The sequence below is a fragment of the Haliaeetus leucocephalus genome, unplaced genomic scaffold, assembly GCF_000737465.1.
Source record: "Haliaeetus leucocephalus isolate CR32 unplaced genomic scaffold, Haliaeetus_leucocephalus-4.0 Scaffold702, whole genome shotgun sequence".
Lineage (NCBI taxonomy): Eukaryota > Metazoa > Chordata > Aves > Accipitriformes > Accipitridae > Haliaeetus > Haliaeetus leucocephalus.
In genome coordinates, this window is record NW_010973138.1 from 615,592 (window position 1) to 635,414 (window position 19,823).

Here is a 19,823-nt window from a genome sequence, read left to right on the forward strand (position 1 = left end):
GGCGGGGGGGGGGCCAAAAGCCGGTGGTGGGCTGCTTGCTCGGGGGCAGACACACACACACACACACACACACCCCCACCCCCTTGGAAAAATCCGAGTTTCATCGCAAGGCAGCGGGCGGGAAAAGTTCTGGCGGGGCTGGGCTTCTTCAATGGAGACAGAGGTGAGGGGGTGCAGGGGGTCGTGGTCGTCGTCCCCCTTCCCCGACCCCCGGAGCGCGGGTTGCGGCAGCTCCCGGCTGCCTTTTGCCGGCCCGGGGCGGGCAGCGCTCCCGGGAGCCGCGGGTTTGGCAAGGCACCCCCGAGGGGGGCGGCCGGGGGGCACCTGGGTGAGGGGGGCGGCCCACGCCGGGGGCCCACACCCGCGTGGAGGTCGTGAACTAACCCCGACAAAGAGCGCGGGCAATGGACCGGCGGGGTCCGGAGCCTTTTGGGCCGAAGGGGAATGGTGGGAGAAGGCAAGCGAGCCCACCGGGGGGGGGTTTGTGGCCGGGATGAGCGTTGTTGCCTTACGGTGGGTGTTAGAAAAGCTTCACCGATAACCCATTTAGGGAGCCTGCTGATGCGAGGAGAGCCGTGTCGCTGCGAGGTTAGGGGGTACAGCAAATCTTAGCCGCGGAGCACAAGCCCCAAAGTTATTACCGCGAGCGCCAGGACATCTTTTGTCCGGCTGCTCTGTGCCAGAACAGCAACATCCCATGACTCAAATAGCGCATGAAAAAGTTGAGATGCTGGTAGGGAGAATAATCTCACCCAACAAGAACGTATGAAAGAGGAAGTGCAACTTTCTCCCATTTCGCATGACATTTTAAAAAACACATCGGAGGGGAAGGTGTGGGAAAGAATTGAAAAAGAAAAAAAATTAAAGATTTAAAGTATTTTTAAAAAATAAACAAAGGAGAGAGACAACCTAAGAAACTAATGCAGCTACACCTGCACTTAGTGGAGCTCACTGCCAGTGTGGTGGACACAGGAGCTGAATGCACATATAGGGCAAAAGGGAGGTTTCTCTGCAGGCGAGAGCATTTCTCCCTTTTTCCAACAGCAGCTTGGCATTAAAGATATTCCAGGGCAACATGGTGGGTTAACACCGTCCCCATGCTACCACAGCTGCAACGTCCTCCAAGTAAGAGGAGGAGCATCTCTAGATCTGTCCAACTTTGACTGTGACATCACTGATTAAAGTAAGAAATCAAGACCTGCTTTGTGTACATTAGAGAATCCATTCTGGCTGACTATCTGAGTGTTGGTTTCAACAAATGCCTACCATGGGAAATTCCCTAAAGAGTCCCATAAAGATCAGTCAGTTGTTGTTCTCCATTTAATTCAAATTACTTGCTATATCCATAGTCTCTAGCTTGAGCGGGGAACAATAAAAAAAAACAGCCACAGGATTAACAACGATTAAGAACTACATTAAGGTGAGCTTGTCAAGACAGACCTCTACAAGCCTGGCATAAAAGTGATGGCTCCTGCACAGTATAAAAACACAACAGAAATACAACACAAGACCACATGCAAAAACCACCAAAAGACACTGTGAGAGACAGAATGAAGCAGAGCTGACTCCTTGGAGTGTTTAGCTACGCATACTTGGGAGATTTGCTTTAGGGCTGATTGCGGACTTAGTAAAATAAGTGTTAGAGCAGAAATGTTCTACACTGGGCATCCACTTAAACTTTTGAAGCCTTATCTATGAAACCATTTCAAAGGACACAGAAAAGGAAAAGAAAGTGTTTTCTTCATATAAAAGTAACACAATTCAGACTGACTCTTCCCTAAACTTGCCCCATCTCATTCTCTGGAGATGGGGCTTCAGGTAGAGGTAGATTTTGTGTCAGGAGTGTCCTCTGCTTTCTCCATGGGAAGCCAAATATATTTGGGAAGACTGTAATTATCTTGGGGGCAGGTGGGAATTAGAGACCCTCCTCCACAGCAAAAGAGCCCCAAGTTGTGCCCAGGCAGCTGGCAGGAGTAAAGCTGGGCAGAAGCGATGCTGTGGCTGGGAGGTGAGGGATGAATCCTGACGCTTGGCTGGACAAAGGGGCAGGAGCTGTGGGGAAAGGGCAGAAAGCCGAGAAGAGAGAGGGGATGTCGTAAAGCTCAGCTGATGGGGAAAAGCCAGGTGAGAAATGGCTGCTGGGGGATTGAGCTTAGGCTAGGGCTTGGAGAGAGGAGGGTCAGGCAGGGCAGGGTTAATTTGGAGGGAAGGCAGCGAGCGGTCTGTGTGGGAGACCCTGGAGCTCGCTCCTGGGTGGATGTGGGCTGCTGCGGGCAGCTCTCCCCATTGCCCCAGCCCTTGGCTCAGTGTTGGACCTTGCTGGAGGTTAAGAACAACTGGGGAAAGGAATCAGCTGCACCCAGGTAGTGTGGCCTCACAGTCTGCTTGCTTGTTTGCTTGCAAAAGTGAGCTGGAGAAATTGGGGCTGAGCAGCCCCCCTCTGCTCACTGGCTCAGCTTTGCAACCTTATTGCACCTGGGGCAATACCAAGGTGGGCAACTGCAGCCACACAGCTCTCATTCCAAAACCTTTCTAGCATCTTCCTTTCCTTTCTCTTTCCCTTCCCTTTCTCTTTCCTTTCCCTTCTCACAGTGGTCTGGAGGAAGGAAAGCACAATGTATAGCTAGATATGGTGGTGAAAGGCTATTTTAAAGTAACTCTTAGGAATGTGCTGCACATTTATCTTTCTTAAAGCCCTATGGGCTGAGAGTCAAATCAGATGCACTTCACAGATAGATAGGTTAAACTGGGTTTTCCCATAGCATCTGGCAGGTGTAACACCCTTGGGAAACTCCTGCATAGATTTGCTCCTCCAGAGTAATCAAACACACCAAATTCTTTCCAGCAAAACCTTCGCAGTGCTCCCTGCTATCAGCACGTTTCCTGTTTACACATTTTTACTGAGTGCACAAACCGGTGGTCAGCGTGGTCAGCTGCTTGTCGTTCCTTAACCAGATAAAACTGTAACTCACTGAGTTTCAGTGGAACAGTGGGATGCAGGGCTTTGACCTGGATTTAGGCCTGTGCAGCCACTCTCCTTCCCAGTGATCCAGATCGCCTCCAGGGCAGCCTATTTGTCCAGTAAGACTATATGGTTTGTTTTTCACAAGACAGACGGGCACACCACCAGCTTCATGCCTTCTGCTCCGATTCCACTATTAGTGCATTTTACTGCTATTCATGGCCTTGGCCACCCGCCCACAAAGTTACATGGTTTGAACAGAAGCTTTGCAGCTGTCAAAAATGCAAATACTTAATGGGACATTACATGGTAGCGGTACCTAATTTACCTACTTCTGCTGCTATACTGAAACAATATTTATTGCTTATGTAAACAACAGAGACACTGAAGTCTATCATGTAACACTCTCGTTTGCTTTTTTGTTTTAGCTGTGGATTTCTGTTGCTGCTCCTTCATATCCTGAGAGCTGGTAAGTTCAGAACACTTCAGTTAAAAATGAAGCTGCCCTCCTTTGTGTTTGGCTAAATACGCAGAGTATTTGTACTATGTATAAACCTCTGTGTATTTTCAGCAAGACGCTTAAGAATTCCTCAGTGTGACATGCATCAGGGAAACAAAAAATTGGTTTCTCTCAGTTTCAGTACAGAGAACAGCGAAGGACCTTATGGATGCTCTTGCTTAGATTGCTCTGCTTGCTTTACAGGCACCCCTGCATATTTGTCTCTGCCAACAAAAGGCCTTAGAAGCAGGGTAATAAGGGCTGTTGATAAGCAGGTCTGACATGCCTGGATAAAGTCCGTATTCATATTATGACTAGAATTATACATCACTGTGCCAAGTACCAAATATTAGTAAGTCTTTTATTACAGTTCCAAAAATACCTTTCAAAACAAAGGTAAGGTTAAAGGACATCACTTGGTGATACTTATATGTTTTCAGAATTCTTTCTCCTGTGTTCTTGCTTAATTACTGAGAAGGACCTCAACAAAGTTATCAAGGAAAGTCCCCGGCCCCAAAATCAGGACAAACTGTACCAGGTTCAGTTTCAATAGATGTCAGCTGGCCTGTTCTTAAATAATGCCAGTGATGGAAGTGCCCCCATCTTCCCAGGCAATGCTTTCCAGAGCGTTGCTTTTCCCGCTGCTGCGAGGGGTTTCCCAAAGTCTGAGCTGCAGCATCCTTGTTGCAGTTCAAGCCTGTTACTTTTTGTTTCACCCAGCAAAGGATAAGGGCCTGGAAAACATACTGCCTTCCTCCCTGCAAGTACTGCGGTCGCTTCATAGAATTTAGGTTGGAAAAGACCTTTAAGATCATCGAGTCCAGCTGTTAACCCAACACTGCCAAGTCCAGCACTAAACCATGTCCCTAAGTGCCACATCGACACATCTTTTAAATCCCTCCAGGGATGGTGACTCCCTGGGCAGCCCATTCCAATGCCCGACAACCCTTCCAGTGAAGGAATTTTTCCTAATATCCAATCTAAGGCTCCCCTGGCGCAACTTGAGGCCGTTTCCTCCCATCCTATCATTTGTTACCTGGGAAAAGAGACCAACACCCACCTCATTTTTTAAGTCAGGGAGCCCAGCTCAGACATGTAGATGGTCCAGTGCACCAACAAAAGGACGTACCCCCTTTACCTAAAACATTGCTGCCTCCCACCTCATCGTGCTCTGGGTCCACATTTCCAAACCTCCATCCTGTCATTTTTCCCTAATTCACCCACCTGTATAATCCCTTTCCCTAGTGTAATCTCTCCCATCCAACCCCATGCCTGCCCCCCTTTACCCCCAGTCCAACGTTTACAACGTGCACACAGCTTTGGTCTCAGCAACCAGTTGCACCAGAGAGCTTTTGGCTTCTGGGGTGGAGGAGAGGTGACATGTCCCTCTCAGCAGGGAGGCTGTGGTCAGAGCCACCCTGACCCTTTTGGACTCGCTGACCTCCGCTTTCTGCATCACTCGTCAGCCAGCTCACGCCTTCACCTTGGTCACCAGGAGGAGACACTGCCTTTCTCATGCCTGGAGACCAGGAAAAGTGCCCTGAAAGCCAGATTCTGTGCTGGCCTACCTCAGGTGGCCATGAGAGGTTGTAAAAGTCTAACGAATGTGTCACTGGAGGTATCTGGGCATGCTGGTCTGCCAGGTATATTTGTTGAGAGGGTGACACCAATGGTAGCAATAAAAGCAAAAAATTGCTATGACATGCCTGCTTTAAGAAACACTGTTTTTAGTCCCCTTTTTAATTTCAGGGATCTCAAAATAACAGTAGCGCTCTTTTTCTTATTCATGTTTCCACTTCTTGTGATCTACCTGGTGTTATTTGGCATGTCTCTTAATTTCAAAAGTGATTATTAAAGCATTAGGACTTGAATATGTGTCTGCAGTCAGTCCCAGTCAGGGGCCAAAGTGAAACATGCAAGTATCCACACTTACGCTGGTTGGTCCTCAGAGAAAGAAAAAAGCAAAAGGCTTTATATTGTAAAAGGTCCCTTTGGAAAACGTACAGACAGACAGAGAGAGAACTAGCCACTGGTAAGTCAGGAGGTAGGAATGACTGTGAAGTGAGCACACGCACCTGCCTGTTACAAATATTAATACTGGAGTCCACAAGCGGTAGAATATCCTTGAAAAGAATGACATTTTTTCCACATAACCTGCCATTTTTCTCTCTCTTTCTTTTAATCGTCTAGTTATTGCACTGGAGGAGAAGATCATCTTCAGTAAACTTGGAGACAACGCTACACTGAGTTGTATTTATCAAGGAAAAAAATTGCCCTTAAAAAGTCTACGGGTATATTGGCAAATAGCTGATGATCAAGAAGAGTGTTCAGTTGTACATGCACTGATCTCCGGTCAAGACAATGAAAGTGAACAGTGTGTTCACTTTAAAAACAGAACTCAATTATTCTGGGATAAATTGGAAAATGGCGATTTTTCTCTGCTACTACTAAATGTCAGCCAGAGTGATGTACGTACGTACAAATGTGTAGTACTGCAGAAAACTGAATATACAAAAGTGATTCACCAGGCAGAAGTGGTTCTCAGTTTAGCAGGTAAGAACTTTTATCACTTGCACATATTTGCCCAAATTCTCATTCCAGCTTTTCAAATTTGTGCCATTGCAATATTATATTTAAGCATACCCTTAACTTTGAAACATACTTCAGCCCTTCACTGAAATGAAGTCTGCTTAATTTAAATGTTACAGACAGGGAGTTTGAAACTGGGAGAATACTCCTAACAGCTGTTTATCCAGTGTGGGTTTTTTTTCATCTTGGTTTTCATTAATATAAGGGCTCTTGCACACAATTGGGTGACAGCAGCTTAAGAAGTTGCTTTCTTCCTTTGGGTTTGGCTTCAGCTTTCTGCCCTTCCAGTAATTCTCTCAGCTCTCTGGCTGACATACCAAACCTGCAGGTGTTTCCCTTTCAAGTCATGAGGGTCGTGTGAAACCCAGAACTTCTGCTTTAGAACCCATGGCAAAATTTTGTCTTTTCAATACATTTCAACATGTGAATGACTATTTCTTTTTCTCTTGCTCTTCAGCTAGTTATAGCCAACCAATACTTAGTGGACCGATAAGAAACAGTAACAGCACTGGAGAGGAGGTGACTTTCAGCTGCAGGTCTGGCAATGGATACCCAGAGCCCAACGTGTATTGGATAAACAAAACGGACAACAGCCACCTACTTCCATCAGAGCTAACGATCACTCCCCACACCGATGGCACTTACAGCATTTTTAGCACACTGAAGGTTAAAGCCACATCTAACATGCAAATAGAGTGCTCCATAGAAAATAGAATACTGCAGGAAAATCTATCAGCCAACTGTAAGTCCCTTCATACTACTCTGTGTTTTCTCGATAGCAGGAATATCAACTAGTGTGTCTCTGTCTGTAGATATGCATTAGCAAGGGGCATGCGTTAATTCAGTAGTTCAAAAAAGTGCTGAGAAGAGCTCAGGTTTTGTTTCAAGCTAGTTATGCTTGGGCATAGATTTTATGTTTCCTTCTTCCACATCGAAGTGAACACCCCATCAAGCGTGTTATGACAACGGCACTGAAAAGCTCTTGCATCCGAGGCAGTCACTGAGCTTCACCCTTTGGTTCCTCAGGAACATGACGACTTGGGGAGTCAGGTTATTTTTAAGGGGGCACCATACAGCAGATTCACAATTCCTGAACCCCTACCCGACTGCTGCGCAGCACTCACATTTGCTTTTTGCTCTGCCTAGTTTCAAAGTTCTGGTTTCTGTCTCCAAAACTCAATTTAATACAGTGCACTATTTAAAGTAGACCTGTAGCAAACGGGTAACATTAGCCCAATACAACAATACACACCTAATAGCACAAGTATAATATGCTATTTATTGCTGATGTGAGTGATCAATAGTAGAAACAAGTATTTAGCTGCTCAACTCTTCACAAAAACAGAAAGCTATTTAAAAATAAAGCTATAAAAAAAAGTTATAGCTATGGTACTAATAGTGGATTTCATGATTTCCAAACGGCTACATAGAAAAGCTATCTGGAATGGGAGAGCTTCTCTGGAGGTGGCTGTTCAGTCTTATTGCTGTTCCTGTTCCTGCCTCCCACCACGTTTCTCTCACAGCTTTCTGCAGCCTGGTACAAGGAGGTTTGATTGTTTGCATAACTGTAGCTGGATACCCACAGCTAGTTTACCTGAACACACCAAGGAATCACATACTCTGGACTTAACAACACTGATCCCACAGCCATAGCCAAACGATATAAACTATTGCCAGGAATAAAAATTGTGTTCACGAGCAATAGTTGCACAGTAGAGTGTTTATATGATAGCATACCCTTAATTCCCAAATTAAAGGAAAACTAAGTAACATTGTCATTAGTTTCCTAATGGCATTCTGTCATATTGTATTCTGGCGGAAAAGACCTCCATCTTACTACTTTTTGTTGGTTTCTAAAAGCACTACCACACTTGAAATAGTAAGAGATGTGATTTGAAAACTTCAGTTTGCAGCAGTTGGTGGAAATTCATCACTAACTTCAGGGAAACAGGTTTTCACCCACTTTTCTGAATACCATCACATTTACCTTATAGATTCTGTATAGATTTATTTTCAACTGAGTCTTAGTACAATCTCAAACATACAGTCTCCCAAGGCTGGCAGGAGAGAAGAACAAGAGGGAAGAAAGAGTGATGTGTGCAGTATGATGACAGAGAGGAATAAACTAGCATTGTGTTGTTAGACAGTATAAGCTAGAGATGTCCCTTGCTCAGAAGTAATACCACCAGAATCACAGCAATATGAATAGCACAAATATCTAGTCCTTCAGAATTTTTGTGTGTGTGTGTAAAATGTGTTCAAATATTTGCCTGGTATGAAATGTGAAACTTTACATATGATTACATCCTTTTTCTATTTCATTCTAGACACACAGGAGAAGCAAAGCAATGGTTCTAGCACAGAAAGTCACAAAAACCTGGAAAAAAATGGACGAGGTGCTCAAGCAGCTGGCGTCATTTCCATTGTCATTCTGATGGGTCTTCTAGCTGGTTTAACCTGCTGGCTGTGGAGACGGAGATCCTCTAAACTAGCATCCTACACAGGTAATGAGGCCATTCATTTGCATGACCAATTCTGAAGAATTCTTTTTCGTTTGCCAAAATATTTAATGTCATTCAGCATGTTGCTGGAAGGTACGAGTAAGCTGCCTGCCAAAACAGCAGGAAATCATGCTGTTATGAAAAACCTGGGATGCCCTGGGGAAGACATGTAGTGCCCCAGGACATGTTATTCTTTATGGTTTTCTGCTGTTGTGTCTGAGCCTCACAGGAGTTAACTGCTGGATGTGAGAGTAACTCAGACTTTGTGCCTGTTCAGGCCATAGTTTCTCAGCTGCGATCTCTGCAGGCTGTTTCTGGACAGATGGAGGGGATGCTCCTCCATGGAGCAGGACTAGGGTCAGTAGCTCACTCTACTTAGCACAATTCAAAGCAGAAATCAGACGATAAATCAATCCTGAGAGCCTTAGAGTCACTGGCTGGACAATTAAGGGCTGAAGATCCTACTGGGATCAAGCAGCTTTCTACAGGTTTGAAATAAAGCATGTCTCGCTGTCACTCCACGTTATACATGTGTACCCTGGTACTGCTGCATCTGCCCACGTGCGGGACTCTTCAATGCTTGGCATTACAGAACAAAAAGTAGCTCAAAAAGATGTCTTGCGAACCAGACTGAGTCTGCTGATCTATCTGAGTACTTACGGTAAGCCACTTTGCAGGTATACAAGAGCTAACATCTAAGAAAAGGGAGCAGAGGCAAACGCACTTTTCATGGACAAGGACAAACCACATTTGCAATCCGTGCCCTCCTCCTCATGGCTAGCAAGTCCAGGTGCTTCAGAAAAGAGCAGGAGAAAGCAGGGTAGTGATCTTGCCCAGCACCTGCACCAGCTGTGCTAGGAGCCACATCCTTCCTTCAGAAACAACCCAAGAGTGGTGCAAGACTCTGTCCCAAAACATGGAGCAGGGCTGTTGCTTCAAGTCCAAAACCTATCCTTGCTGAAACGGTGATCTAGGTTGTAAGCAAATGGCGTATGGACTGCATTTATCTGTCCAAAGAGCATTTAGCACATTGAACCCTCAACTTTGGTGGATGTTGCTTAATATTAATCCTATTTGGCTAAAGGCTATAGTTATCTGTCCTACATGCTTAAAACAGTGCATTTGTTTTAACAGATGTCCCACCAAATGAAGACAAAGGAGAACTCGACTGTAAGTATTAAAAATATATTGCTGTATTTGTCTCAAGTGTGACTTAACTTCATAGCTTCAGTACTCAAGTTCAGCATAAAGCCTTTAGATTAGACTTGCTAGATGTTACAAACTCAAGCAGGTAAAGCGGTAGCCCTACTTCTGTCAGCCCTTTCCTTGAGCCCTGTAAGCATTGCCAAAGGCAGCCCGAGAGTCTTGGTTCCCAGAAGTTCCTCCAACAGTTCAGGCCAAAGGACATGACAAATCAACAGGGGACACAGAGCGTACAAGCTGAAGCCACCCTCCCCTCCTGTTGCCATCAAGACAGAGCCAAACTTGGAAAATCTATTTTAAATGCTGATTTTCAAGTCTGGACAACACTGGCCATTTATCACTTCATATCATGTCAGCACCTATCACCAAATGGTTGTTCCCTGCCTTTTCAGGCACTACCTCCTAGAAGGTCTTTAGCTGGGATGCAGGAACATCATTTGCTTCATGTCTAGGAACCTGAGTCTGTATACACCCAATTTAAAAAAAAAAAATAAGCGCTCTTTTTTGCTAGAAAAAAAATATGCAGTTCAGACCTCCAACATGTTATTTTTTTATAAGCAAGAATGCAATATTGCAGGCCAGCTGGCTTACAAATTCATTTATCATTTATGGTGGGGGAAAAATAAAAACAGGGCAAAAAAATCCAAGACGCATTTGGAAGGTCAAACTCAGCACATGGGACTTGTGAGAGTACAGCGAGGGTGAAATATCTGCCTATTTTATATCTTATTTGATAGTTTCTACTGAAACAAATGACTGTTGCCTGGGTGTCTCTCTCTGCAGAACAGGCAGAAAATACTGTGGTTTCACCAAAATTGTAATAATTAAAGCATAGTTTGCCGTAGCAGATGCTGTGAATGTACCCAAGTCATAATATCCAGCAGAAGCAAAATAACACTTAAATGAAAAAAATTTTATGGAACTTCTTTGGTGGTCATGCAAACTGGGTTAATGGTTAGTTATTTTCCAGACCCATCACGCAACCCCAGCCTGATACACAGCATTTGTGTTTGCTAAACACGACACTGTTTCCTGTAGAGCATAACGTAGAAAGGAGAATGGATTTTCTCCTTAAGATAAAGAAACGTTTTCTCCTTCCGTTGCTGTGAGCTGCATTGACAAAACACAAGCAGTTTGTTTAAGGTCAACTTTTTCTTCTCTGGACTTACTTATACCAGGTCCTATTTGATTAGATTGCTGGACTTAGCTCATAAGTAGAAAAACCTCTGTGATATAAACAGGAATAAATATTTATCTTATATTGAAGGCTGCTGTAGCATGATTTGTTCATTAACAACAAAACAAAGTCACTTGCCTTCCAGACTCTATCTTTGCCTTGGGATGTTTCTGCACCATTTGTGGAAGAGGAGGTGGGACAGCGGCTTTGGTGGTTCACTGCTGTCAGAAAGTGTCCCACCTCCGAGGGCTGTTCTCTGCCAACACAGCCATGTAAGGCACGGAAGGCAGTACCTTTTGGGCACCCCAATTTGAGGGCAACTTGGACCAACAGCGGAGAAATGAGAATGATCTAGGGAATGTGATCTCTGATGACAGATTGGTTATGCTTGTTTAGGCTAGAGAAGGCAAGGCTGATTAAGGACACAATAACAACCCTCTTCAGAGAGTCCTTAAAGAGGATGGGACAAGACACTTATTGTCCCAACCCAGCAGACACAACACTTAAGGCACAACAAACTTAAACAAACATAATTTAAGCTAGATGTTAGGAAAAAATGCCTTTCTAAGGGTAATGGTAGTTGAGCACTGAGGCAGAGAGTTTGTGCAGGCTGTCAAGCCTCCATCAGTCCAGGTTTGTTGCTGTTTGTTTTTCCTTAACAAAAGAGGAAACTAGTAGCTGTCAGAAATTATTTGGAAATTGCTGGTACTACCTTGGGGCAAAACATAGGCTCTTGGAGAAATTCTAGCCTAATTCAATCATCATTTGATATTTTCAAGCAAGTTGTGTGTGGTAGGTGGGGAGTAAGGCACTGCAGAGGTGCACCCACAGAGACACTCTGCCACGGCATTTTGCTTTTCAGTACTAATGTAAATACATTTCTGCTTCCAGCAGTTTGCACTTTATGAAGAAGGTCAGATCCCGAATACTGCAAACCAAAGACAGCCTACTGAGACTAGCTTTGCTGTTACAAAGAAAAAAAGTTTTGGAAACTGTGAGGAAGGCAGGTTGCAAAGGAGAGTACCTTCATCCTGGTGGGGTTAGTCTCTCCAGACACTCATTACAGTCAGTGGGGCAGGATGCTCCAGTGAGGAGAAAGTCAGAGCTGGAGCAATTCTGAACTGCTCTCTGGAGGGATCCCTTCGCTGCCTGTAGAGGAGCCTTGGGAAGCTGGTTTCCCTTGACCACAGACAGGCTTTGTGCATCTCGTTCTCTGAAATAGTTTAAAACGAACCAAAGGTGACACTGACATCCCTTCACAAGGGAGGGGGGTGTTAGCAGGAGAGCACTTTTTGCATTTGCCCAAAGAGAGGCACTTTCAGTCTGTGGCACAAGGGCAGAGGGTCCCCGGTGTCTCAGGTACCCAGGCAAAGCTTCACCCTGGCTGATTCTCTCTCAACAGTATAAATACATCTTTTCCATAGCTTTGCAGCTTGTTCCACTGGCTATGTAAGAAAAACAACTCTAGGACATGATTATTTCTGGGGGATTTTTTTCTATTTTTTTTTCTAAAAAGAGATTTTTCTTTTGCAGCACCTGTCTAAATGGAAAGTCTGCCAGCAATTTGGGCAGCTGGAGATGCATCAGGAGAAGCATCACCCCCTATCTCAGAGGCAGCATTGCTTGTAATACAAGTGACAGATTTCTGCAGAGCGTGCCAAGAGAGATGGTGAAAAAACCTTCTCCAACACAAGAGACAGCAAAATCCACTGGATTTCTATTCCAGCCACTGGCTGTGTCCACACAACAGTTGTGTCACCACACCAACTAACCACTTTGGACAGTCCTCTGTGACAGTCTGTCAGCATGTTGAGCTCCTGCACTGAGGAAAGCAGTAAGCCGGGGACTTAGCCACTCTGTGCCAGACCAGTGAAAGCTGGCAAGTGCCCCATCTCTCGTCATCACCTTTGAGGACTGTCTTAGTAGCAGAAGCAACTGCATTTCAGGAGCATGGGAGGTTCTTGCTGTGTCTCTTTACCCTGATGATGACTACTGAATGTGAAGAAAGGCAGCTAAAAAAGAAAAAAAAAAAAAAAGAAACCTGAAGGACTCGCTGCAAAGTGAGATTTGTGACCTTTTCCACCTTTCTCTCTCTACAGTACCTCCTTTCATTGTCTGGTTTCACCAGCTGCATATTACTGTGTACAGAACTAGGTAGAACATTTTGACCCAGTCGTCCAAAAATGGGAGTTGCTCTAACAGGGTTAAGCACCAAATATGTTAACATAAGGAAATGTGCATTCTTTAGATGTACTTGATATCAACATTTTGTTTTTTACCGAATATTCCACTGAAAAGGGGAGTTCCACTTTTGACAGAAGCTGGTGCATACTGTGTGAAAAAACAGGCTGTGGAAATCTGACTGATTAAAAATAGCACTCTCTGCTATGTTAAGGTCAGGTTACCTGGACTTACCCTTTTCAGGATGGAACAAAAGCTGTGGTCAAGCTCTGCTCAATTCAGCTGGTCTTTATTTAAGCACTCCGTGGCTTCCAGGGAGGATTTTAAACTGAATTTTTTAAACTGAACCTCTCTATGTCCCATCCCATCCCTCCACCCAAACAAAACAAAACAAAACAAAACAAAACCCCAAAAAACAACAAACCAGAGTGCAGACTATATCACTGTGTTGTCCACGAATGTCCAGAAAGCCAAGAACTGCAGTTTCCTTGTGCCTTGCTGTTTCAGCCCCAAGTCAGCCGAGAGAAACTGGTTGAAAATAGCAAAGCAGTAAACTTTGATGGTATGAGGTGTTGAAGGAGGAGGAATCTATACTAGGTCTCTTGCCTAGATGGGGTAGTTTCCCCATCTCGTCACAGGGGGATGGAGATGATGATCTTAAACTGAGCCCTGGAAACACTTGGCTTTGCCTGCACCAGTTGCTAGATTAAAATTGGATCATTTTTGTGAATAAGTCACAGCCTTGTTTGTCCTAGCTCTGTGTGTGGGAGGCACTCCAGTGTCAACTGTGAGACAGGACTTTGCTTTTTCATATCAAGATCAGCTTTCAAATCCCAGCTAAGTGAAAATAAATTTTGTTGTCCTCTTCTCCCATTGTGTGGAATCCAGAACCATTTGGCAACAGTAGTTAGCTTTTGTTGAAGCAGTACCTTCAAGGAGGCTCCGACTTGGGTAGCTGTGCACCACCACTGTGCCAGGATCTTGTGGGAGGGCGGCACAGGCTCACCCTCCACAGCATTTAAGAGAGGGGCAGTTTAGCTCTCACTTGGTGTGATCTAGGTTTACTCACCAATTTGAATAGGATAGGAAAATTGTTTTAAAAAAAAAAAGTCAAGCTGCAACTAACTAATTAAGCTCCTGTCTCCTGTTTAGATTGTAAGTAACTGGGTACAACTGTGGTTTTTTAAAGACATTTTATCTAATGTCAAAAAAAGTATATTGCATATTTGCTAGTGTTCAATGTCTGTGAAAAATACTGTTTTATTTATTAATTTCACTTTTGTCCTCTGCTGCCTTCCAATCTACAACTGTAACATACCTGTCAGGTAGGGCGTTTAGCTCACAATATTTGTCAGATAAGATTACTGAGGTGCCATGAGTTACTTTAACTGTCAGCCTTTCCTTGTCTTCTCTCATGTCCATTAATCTAGGCGTTAGATATTTTCTAAGTCCACATCTAGTCTTCAGTGAACCCTAAAAGGGAATTGATTGAAAAAAGCATGCAAGCTTGCAGACACCTACAAATGTGAACAACGTCTGTGCAGATGTGAAGGGTAACCATTTCCTAGTGGTTCTGTAAGAAGACCTGCAGACGTTTCCTCTCTGTCACATGAAGTTGTTTTGCGCGGCCTCTTTGGTGCTGCCGTAACTGACAGAAGCCTTTTCTAAAAACAGTTTTCCACCTCTATATTCTGCAACTGCAAGAAGCTGTAACAGTTTAGAGATGTAAGAAGTGACCTAGCAGTCGCTTTGCCATATGTTGTTAAGCTAATTTAGACTGGTTGGATTTTCTTACTTCTGGGCTGCTTCACGGTACATAGTGAAGTACATCTAAATGCAACAGCCTGCTCTCGCGAACTCCATGCTTTCAGTTGGTTTAGGTTTCCAGCTATTTTTGGAGGCAAGCAAATCCTAGACGACAGTTTGTGACCATTCAAAGGACTTGGGAATTTTGTAATAACAGAGGTTTTGTCATTATGTACCATGTTTATATTTTAAATAAAATCCTTTCATTCTTCTGGGTGTTTGACTAAATCTATCAGCACGTGAAGACAAGTCACTCCAAAACATTGCCCCCAACTAAAGTAGCAGTTTTACTTTCAGCCACATCCCTCAGGGCATACAAGAACTCCTTTCCAAGAGACCGATGCAACACAGAGACTTGATAATCTTTGCTCTATTTTGGCTCACACAGCAAAATACCTTGAACAAACTCGGCGAAAGCCATGTGGTAGCCTGAAGGCAGCACTAAGCCTAGGCTGATACATCCTTCTGTCACCCAGCTTAACAACCCCGAGCAGGGCAAAGGTACAACGCACCCTCCCACTTCCAGAATGGAAACTGGCTCGTTGCACTTGGGCACCAGCATCCCTCTGTTTCCCTTCATTAAAGGTAGCAGCTCACATGAACTACGCATCCCAGGCAACTTAAACACATGCACAGGAAAGCACCGCTTGATGCAGCTTTGTGGGAAGACTAAGAAATGGACTCGCTTTCACAGAAAAGCGAAAGGCTTTCGTTGTGGCATGGCTGGTAAACCACAGATGGAAAACCCTGAGAGAACATGTGCTGCTACTTAGTGGTCTGAATCCATCAGTCCTGTAGTCAAGATCATAATTTAAATCTTTTCACCTGTGAGAGCTGAAATACCTCTTTTGCTCAAAAACGCACTCCCTTTTTCCACTTCAACAACCCTAACTCCAAACACTTTTCTCAATAGCCCCTTATGCTATGTCAAAAAAACTTTATTAGTTGCTTTTCCAAATTGCAAAGTGAATCCTTTTCATATTTGTAGCAAATACGCACAGAAGTTCACACTACCCCATGAGGGTAATCTCTCTGACCTCTCTCTTTCCCAGGGCAAGAGAAACTGCTCTGAAGAATAATTGAGTACAGCCCAACTCCATAGGGAGAGGACGCCCCACCCCCTATAGAAGTTAATTAGGCTCCTGGGACTTTCCCTTTCAATGTGTGATGTGGCATTAGGACCTTCACAACATTCATTGGGTGATACAGGATGAAATCATTGTAAACTGGTCCCCAACTCAGGATTATAAAAGGCACCCCACGTGTTCCTTGAGGCAATCTCCTCTGCATCTGGTAGCCCGGGGAATTACAGGCCACAGACCAGTAGCCTCTGCCTCATTCATCTTTCAAGACACACTTACATGACAACACGTCAATTTGTACAATTACCTTCCAACACAAGAAAAACACTTCCAGTGCTTCATGTCTTATCAGCACCACTAATAAGCATAAGTAGTGTATGCAAACAAATGCCCCGTGCTGCAAAACCCAACTCCTTGAGACCTACTCATGACCTTACCATTAATCACAAACTCAAGTACTTTGTTAGGAAAGAACCTGTCTCCCATTTTAGTCTGGCACAGAAAATTGCTGTATATAGATAGATGCTCTTATATGAGAGACTTAAGCTGACCTTCCAACTTGCCCAAAATATGTCCCAACAGTTTAGTAATAAAACACTGATTTGTTTTCCTGTGATTCCAAGAAGTGCTGCTTAAGGCCTTTTTATAATTGGAAAACTTGGACGCTGATGCTAATAAGCATAAGTAGGGTAACACACAAGGCTGTAGCTGACTTGGTGCTTGAACTCACATCTCCAGCATGCAGAGATGACCTTGTCTCCTTGCTGGACTGGAAAGTCTACTTCTTTGCAGCATTCATCCCAGTACACATCATAAGTCAACACAAGCCTTTTACTATTTTTGAATAGGACTGCATATAAACTGCTAGACTATGCTTTCATATCTGTTGCACAAAAAGTCTACCCTTAAAAAAACTGGAAAGAGGAAAAAGACGGCAAAATGTCTTTCAGTTGAGACCAGAAAACTTTTAGGAATATGTCAGTAAGAAGCGACACTAATGCAGCCATAATGTGGACAGAGGGTGAATGCTAACATTTCCTTCTTAATTTCTTCTGGCAGGAGATCTATGCTGTTGCATACCAACCCTCTTACGAAGCTGAGCATGTAGTTTCAAAACAAAAATCATATTTGTTTGCAAAAGCTTCTTTTCCACAGCATCAGGCTGGACTAGAGGTAATTCTATCCCTCTCAATTCGTCTCTTTATCAGGCAGACTTACCATTATTATTTTACCTAACTTCTAAAACACATCACTACTGCAGGCACAGTAACTAAAAAGAGGTCAAGGGATAAAGGTGCAAGATGTCTGAACTATTGCCAAAGCACTGTAGCTGCTTTTATAACACAGGGCAAACACAAAGGATCTTGATCACCTTATTGGAAATCTTATTAGCCAGCTCAAACTAGTTCGATAAACTGCCAGTAACTTTAAACTCTGTGTCAGCAAAGTATTAGAAATCCTATCACAAACCTAGTCTTTTAAAGACCTTTCTTTGGTTTTTCATGTGTATAATATGAAATATGCTCATATTTCCATATCTATCTGGCACTATCCGCAGCACAGAGGGTTGCTCTCTTATCTGAGTTACATTATTGAATTCTCTTATCAGAGTCATGAGAAAAATCCAGCCCTGTGTTCGTTCCTGATCTACTGAACAAGGCAAGAGGGCTGGCCAGGTAACGACCATCCTTTCCAGAGAAATTCACTGACTGTGTCTACACAGGGTGAGGCAGGGACCCAGCACCCCAGGAAGGTCTCCTGGACTCCTGGCACCAGTTCACATGAAAAGCGTGCCCAGAAACTGAAGGACTGGAGAAACAGAAGAAGTGGCTGTGGACCAGGCGAGTCTCCAGGGATCCCCATCCAGGGTGAGCCGCGGTGCCAGGTCTCTGCTCAGCAGGCGGGCAACCCATCAGGATTCCTGGCATGACAGGGCACAGCTCAGCTCTGAGGAGTAAGTGCCTTCAAGCAGGAAAAAGCAAATGACTAAATTTTTTAAAAAACCCAAACTCTACAAATCTGTTCTGTTTAACTTCAGGTTATTTTGTTTATTTATTTAAAGTTGAATTTTTCATGCCTACCATGAGGCAAACCAGCTGCCTGGCAAGGTATTTCACATGGAACAGTTTTATCCCGCTGAGAGTAGGAAGAAGAAAGGGGGGGGGGGGAGAAGTCTTTTAATCTGTTCCAGCCCAGTGACACTTCACCAGTCCTCTGGAGATGAAGCTCAATGTGGGAATTTTTTTTTTTTTTTTTTTTTTTAAAAAAATAGGGCTTAAGAAGAGCTCCTATTAACAAGCAGATGCTCTGGCTGGCTGGAATTATCAACCACAAAACCCACCAGGCATGCACACAGTGAGCCAGTGCCTTTTGTTAGTGTTTTTGGCAACACCACAACCACTGACAGGCTTTATGCCATGTGTCTTAGGTTGTGATGCAATAGGAATTGCTCAAAAGTGAAGCTATCTAGATGGAAAATTATTTCTAAACAAACAAAGTCAAACAAACTGTTCCTCAGAAACAGAAAACTTCATAAAAGAAATCCACCAATTTCTGTGGCTACATTTACTTCATCGGTAGGCCTTCAAGACTTGGGAAGCAGTAGCAGGTATTCCACACACCAAATACCTCTGCTGGTAAGAGCCAGTTTTTGCATTAAAACTGGTTCCAATGTGCCCAGGTCACAGGTGCTCAGGCTTGGGCACCCCACAGCTGTGGGATCCCAGGCCCAGAGGTGTGCCCCTGCCTGCATACTTTTCAGAAGCCTTTGGGGAGGAAAGGAGTTTTGGTTTGGTTTAGTCTCTAGGCAATGCTGCTCCACGCAGCTAGGAGAAAACCACTGAACTTATGCACCTAGGCAGAAGCCAGGTAAAAAGTTTTCTTTGAAGCTGGAAATGGACCCCTCCTGTGAAGGTCTGGCTTTACAGCCCAGCGCTCTTATACTTTGCTCACTACGCATTTTACAAAGTGTGCTATAATCTTAATCATTGCATACCTAGATGCTGGGATGGGATAGAGCACTCAGCCTGTAGATAAATAATTGTGTAACATATCTCTGCTGGCTGGAAACTCCATGCAAGGAGTCAGTGCAATTGCACAGAGGTGAGTGCAACAGAGCAGCATGCCAAATGCAGATCAGATTTTGCAAGGAGATGAGGGAGAAATCACATGGCTTCTGCAACAAACACCCATCCTTGTCTGAGCGGCAGGACTGCCACAGACTAAATGCAAACACAATGCTAACGTCACTGGTTTCGTTCAGGCTATTTACTTTTCAGGGAGGAAAGATTAGTATCCCGTCTATCCCCCAACCCAACGTGTCAAAGCTAATGTCACTGTTTACTACCAAGACAGTCCATACTTGTTTTGCCCTCTCGAGATGCTGCACCCTGCATGTTGGCAGAACACCAGCAACTTCATTACACAGGCAGTTATTAGAGCCTGCCTGAACTTTCACACTAGGAAAAAGTGCTCTTCTCTCATGAAACTTTGCTAAAAATCAATACTTTGTTTCTAGGTGAAGGCCAAGGAGAGATCTGGAGAGTTACTGCTATATGCTTCCCCAGTCACAAAGCCTCTGCTCACCCTGCTCTTTATGCAGGTTACAGCCAGACAGAGCACTGGGCTATAAGGGCCTTCGATCACTCACAGCATAGCAGCTGTTGCCAAACTAAACAATTTTTGCACTGTCAGACCAATTTCTGATAGGTCAGGGTAAAGGACTGCAGGTAGCATCTGCAAAATTGGCACTTTAAGTGCTGCTAGCATTTACAGAGTATAACCTTCCAGAAACAAAAAGCCCTCTGCAAAAGAACAGCGAGAG

General features: G+C 44.2%; 1 protein-coding gene across 1 annotated transcript; it reads left to right on the top strand.

Moving 5' to 3' along the window:
* Positions 1 to 151: 151 nt before the first annotated feature.
* ICOSLG (inducible T-cell co-stimulator ligand) lies at positions 152 to 9,732 on the top strand. Its single transcript, XM_010580397.1, has 6 exons — positions 152 to 513; positions 3,391 to 3,431; positions 5,652 to 6,014; positions 6,508 to 6,792; positions 8,378 to 8,554; positions 9,686 to 9,732. Exons 1-6 carry the CDS (start codon positions 152 to 154, stop codon positions 9,730 to 9,732), a joined length of 1,275 nt encoding a protein of 424 aa, XP_010578699.1.
* Positions 9,733 to 19,823: the final 10,091 nt, after the last annotated feature.

Bases quoted from the DNA above. Each gene is read 5' to 3' on its own strand.
- ICOSLG (XM_010580397.1), top strand. From the start codon at position 152: ATGGAGACAGAGGTGAGGGGGTGCAGGGGGTCGTGGTCGTCGTCCCCC. The intron at 3,432-5,651 runs GTAAGTTCAGAA...TTAATCGTCTAG, and splicing joins CCTTCATATCCTGAGAGCTG to TTATTGCACTGGAGGAGAAG. The intron at 8,555-9,685 runs GTAATGAGGCCA...TTGTTTTAACAG, and splicing joins TAAACTAGCATCCTACACAG to ATGTCCCACCAAATGAAGAC.